General features: G+C 52.3%; 1 protein-coding gene across 1 annotated transcript; it reads left to right on the forward strand.

Annotated features, from left to right (window-relative positions):
* Positions 1-243: 243 nt before the first annotated feature.
* Positions 244-1,989, forward strand: NHLH2 (nescient helix-loop-helix 2). The gene is made up of 4 exons (XM_027866732.1): positions 244-412; positions 613-685; positions 1,091-1,350; positions 1,574-1,989. The coding sequence occupies exons 1-4, from the start codon at positions 244-246 to the stop codon at positions 1,987-1,989; spliced, it is 918 nt and encodes a 305-aa protein (XP_027722533.1).
* Positions 1,990-3,154: the final 1,165 nt, after the last annotated feature.

Raw genomic sequence — 3,154 nt, forward strand, 5'->3', positions numbered from 1 at the left:
GCCTCCCCCCGGCTGCAGACCACCACATTTCCTTCCCAAGGTTATTCTCGAACCGCCGGACGCATTGTTTTATTACAGGCAGGCATGTCTCTATAAGTTCCTGAATTTGTATTGCTTGTCTGCATGACAGATGGTGCTCTGTGAGGCTGCAAGGAGCTACGAGTCAATTTTCTTTTGAAAGGCGCCTCCGCGTTTATTTATTAATTTATTTACTTATTATTTCGGAGCCAGGGGAGGGCGGTAATGTGGGGTGGGGGCATCACCGCTCTCACCACCCACCGCCCCTCGGAGCCTACTCTCCAAATCCTGGAGCCAAGAACGGCAGCGGCCCCTCCCTCTCCCGCCCGTTCCCACCCCCGACACCCCAGCCCAGCCCAGCGTAGCCCAGCCCAACGCTCTTCCCGGAGCCCCAGCTCCCTTAGCTAGGCCTGGCCTGTCTCAATCTTGGTCTCTTTCCCTTCTCCCTCCCCTTCCATAGACTCCGCGGGGAGGAGGGGGGGAGGAACTTGGCCTCTTTATGGAGCTCTCTTCCCATTAGAGAGTAAAGCTAGACCGAGATCCTAGTGTATGCGCTAGAGTGAGACAGAGCCTCCTGGGGCACCGGGCTCTGAGAGCTGGAGCCGGACAAGCGAGGCCTCGAGGTGTGTGCCAGGCACATGTCTGGGATGGGCCTCCTGCTTCCCTTGTAAGGGCGCAGTTACTCCTCCGAATGGACTAATTTGTTGTCCCTAATCATTCTTTTTGTTAATTGGGAGTGAGGAAAGAGAGAGAGAGAAAAAAAAAAACGGGAAAGGAGGGAGGTGGAAGAGAGAAAGCGAGAGAGACAGAGCCAGACAGAAAGACACTGACAGAACAGACAGACACAGAGAGACAGACAGATACAGGCAGACGCAAACAGAAAAGGAGGCAAGCAACAGACAGACCCTGAGACTTAGAGAGTTAGTAGTTTACGGGCCGTAGAACAAAAACCCTGCCCAGAGTCGGGTGTACTCCCACGTTTGTCCTCTGACTCTGCCGCCGATCCCTTCTCTGACCTCTCCTAAGCTTGACTCGAGTGACTGGAACTCCGTCCTCCTCTCTGGAAATGAAGTTGCGGCCTGTGGGAAGTTGCCACCAGGGTCTCTCCCCGGCCCAGAGCGCCTGACTCGCCCCTTGGCCAAATTGCTTGCTTCTTAGGGGGAGGGCGGCCTTCGAAGAAGTGGGTCGCCTCTTCTGCCAGCCGGCTCCTGCCTCCCGCCCCTGATCAGCTTTGTCCTCAAAGCGCGCCCTCCCTTCTACCGTCTCCCTTTGCCCTCCCTCGGTCTCTGTCTCCCCGGGGTTCGGTACCCGTTCCCTGCTCTCAGGACCGGGGTCAGTGACTACTGTCTCTCCCCAGCTCCCTGTCATTCTCCTGGGATCCAGAAGAAGCTGAGGTGTCTGGGGTGGGGGAAAAGGGTGCTGACCCATCCGCGTGTGTGTGTGTGTGTGTGTGTGTGTGTGTGTCTGGGTTGGGTTGGGTTGTCCCTGGGGCGCTCCCCCAACCCCATTAAAAAGAGGGATTGATTCCTTTTTGTCGTTTTAACCCCACCCCCAGCCTCCAAAATGATGCTCAGTCCGGACCAAGCCGCCGACTCGGACCACCCCAGCTCTGCACCCTCGGACCCCGAGTCGCTGGGTGGACCGGACGCTAAGGTGCTGGGCAGCGTGTCGGACCTGGAGCCGGTGGAGGAGAGCGAGGCTGATGGCAAGGGCGGCAGCCGAGCCGCGCTCTACCCGCACCCGCAGCAGCTGAGCCGCGAGGAGAAGCGGCGCCGCCGCCGGGCCACTGCCAAGTATCGCTCGGCCCACGCCACCCGGGAACGCATTCGCGTAGAGGCCTTTAACCTGGCCTTCGCCGAGCTCAGGAAACTGCTGCCCACTCTACCCCCGGACAAAAAGCTCTCCAAGATCGAGATCCTGCGCCTGGCCATCTGCTACATCTCTTATCTCAACCATGTGCTAGACGTTTAGGGACAGGAGTCGGGGGGGGGGGGGCAGGGAAGGGGGGGAAGCCGACTCGTCTGTCCCCGAGGCCCGGACAGATCGAGGCGGCCGTAGCCGGGACAGTGGTATTGGGGGTGCAGGAGGAGGACGCAATGTTGCTGTTGCTGCTGCTGCTGCTGCTGCCCAGGAATGACTTTGACAAGCGGAGAAGCTTGGAAAATATTCTGCTTAGGGAGACGGGAAAGGTGGGGCCACCCCTTCTGATCTCGATGGGGTGGAAGGGAAAAGGGGAGCATTACGATTCCGCGGATGCAGAAGGTTTTCAGTTCTATTTTTTTTTTTCAGGCCAGGAGTACCTCATGAACCCCAGCTGAGATCTCACCTCCAGGCCTCCTCTCTCCTGATTATCTATTACTATCCCTTGCATGGGTCAGCTTGAGCTAACTCGAGGGCTTGCATTTTTTCACCCTGATCTGCCACTCCATCTTTTCTTTTCTCTTTTAAAGGATGAAGGCAAAAGGGTGTCTTAGGCTAGTGGGAATTTTTCTCATTGAAAAAAATCACCAAACATTCAGGAAAAAAAAAAAATCTCTTCCACTGTGGAGATTAAAGGCCCAGTAAGATGGGAAGGAAAGCTTTCCTTTTTGTAGGGACAAGAAACAATGCAGAAAACTGGCAAACAAAAACAAACAAAACAAAAAACAAGTTGGTTATTTTGCAAGGTGAAAAAGAGAACCAGGAGGAAATAAACACATTGTAAGACGATTTGAAGCAAGATCTTAGTTGCAAGATATGATTATAGAAAGAGAAAAATCCATATTTACATGGATAATTTAATATCAAATTGCTTTTTTCAGGCTAAGTGCCCCTTTACATATCCAAAAACATCTACTTGTGACCTTAAACATGTGACCCATGGGTGCAGTTAGAAAAAAAAACAACTATTTTTTATTTACGTTACAAGGAGTAGACTATTTTTTTCAAGACATTTATTTTTCAGAGTGGTGACAATTTTACTTTGGATACTTTGTGCCAATTTATTTCTATAGTCAAGTGTTTACACTTTTTCCTGTGGAATAATTATGTCTAACTTTTTAAGTGTTTGTTGGGGTTATCCAGTGGTCTTCTTTTTGCGCCAATTATATTGCACTTGTATGATGAACGCTCCTCCCTGTTTCTAAACATATTTTAT

This window comes from Vombatus ursinus, unplaced genomic scaffold, assembly GCF_900497805.2.
Source record: "Vombatus ursinus unplaced genomic scaffold, bare-nosed wombat genome assembly UNPS02014782.1, whole genome shotgun sequence".
Lineage (NCBI taxonomy): Eukaryota > Metazoa > Chordata > Mammalia > Diprotodontia > Vombatidae > Vombatus > Vombatus ursinus.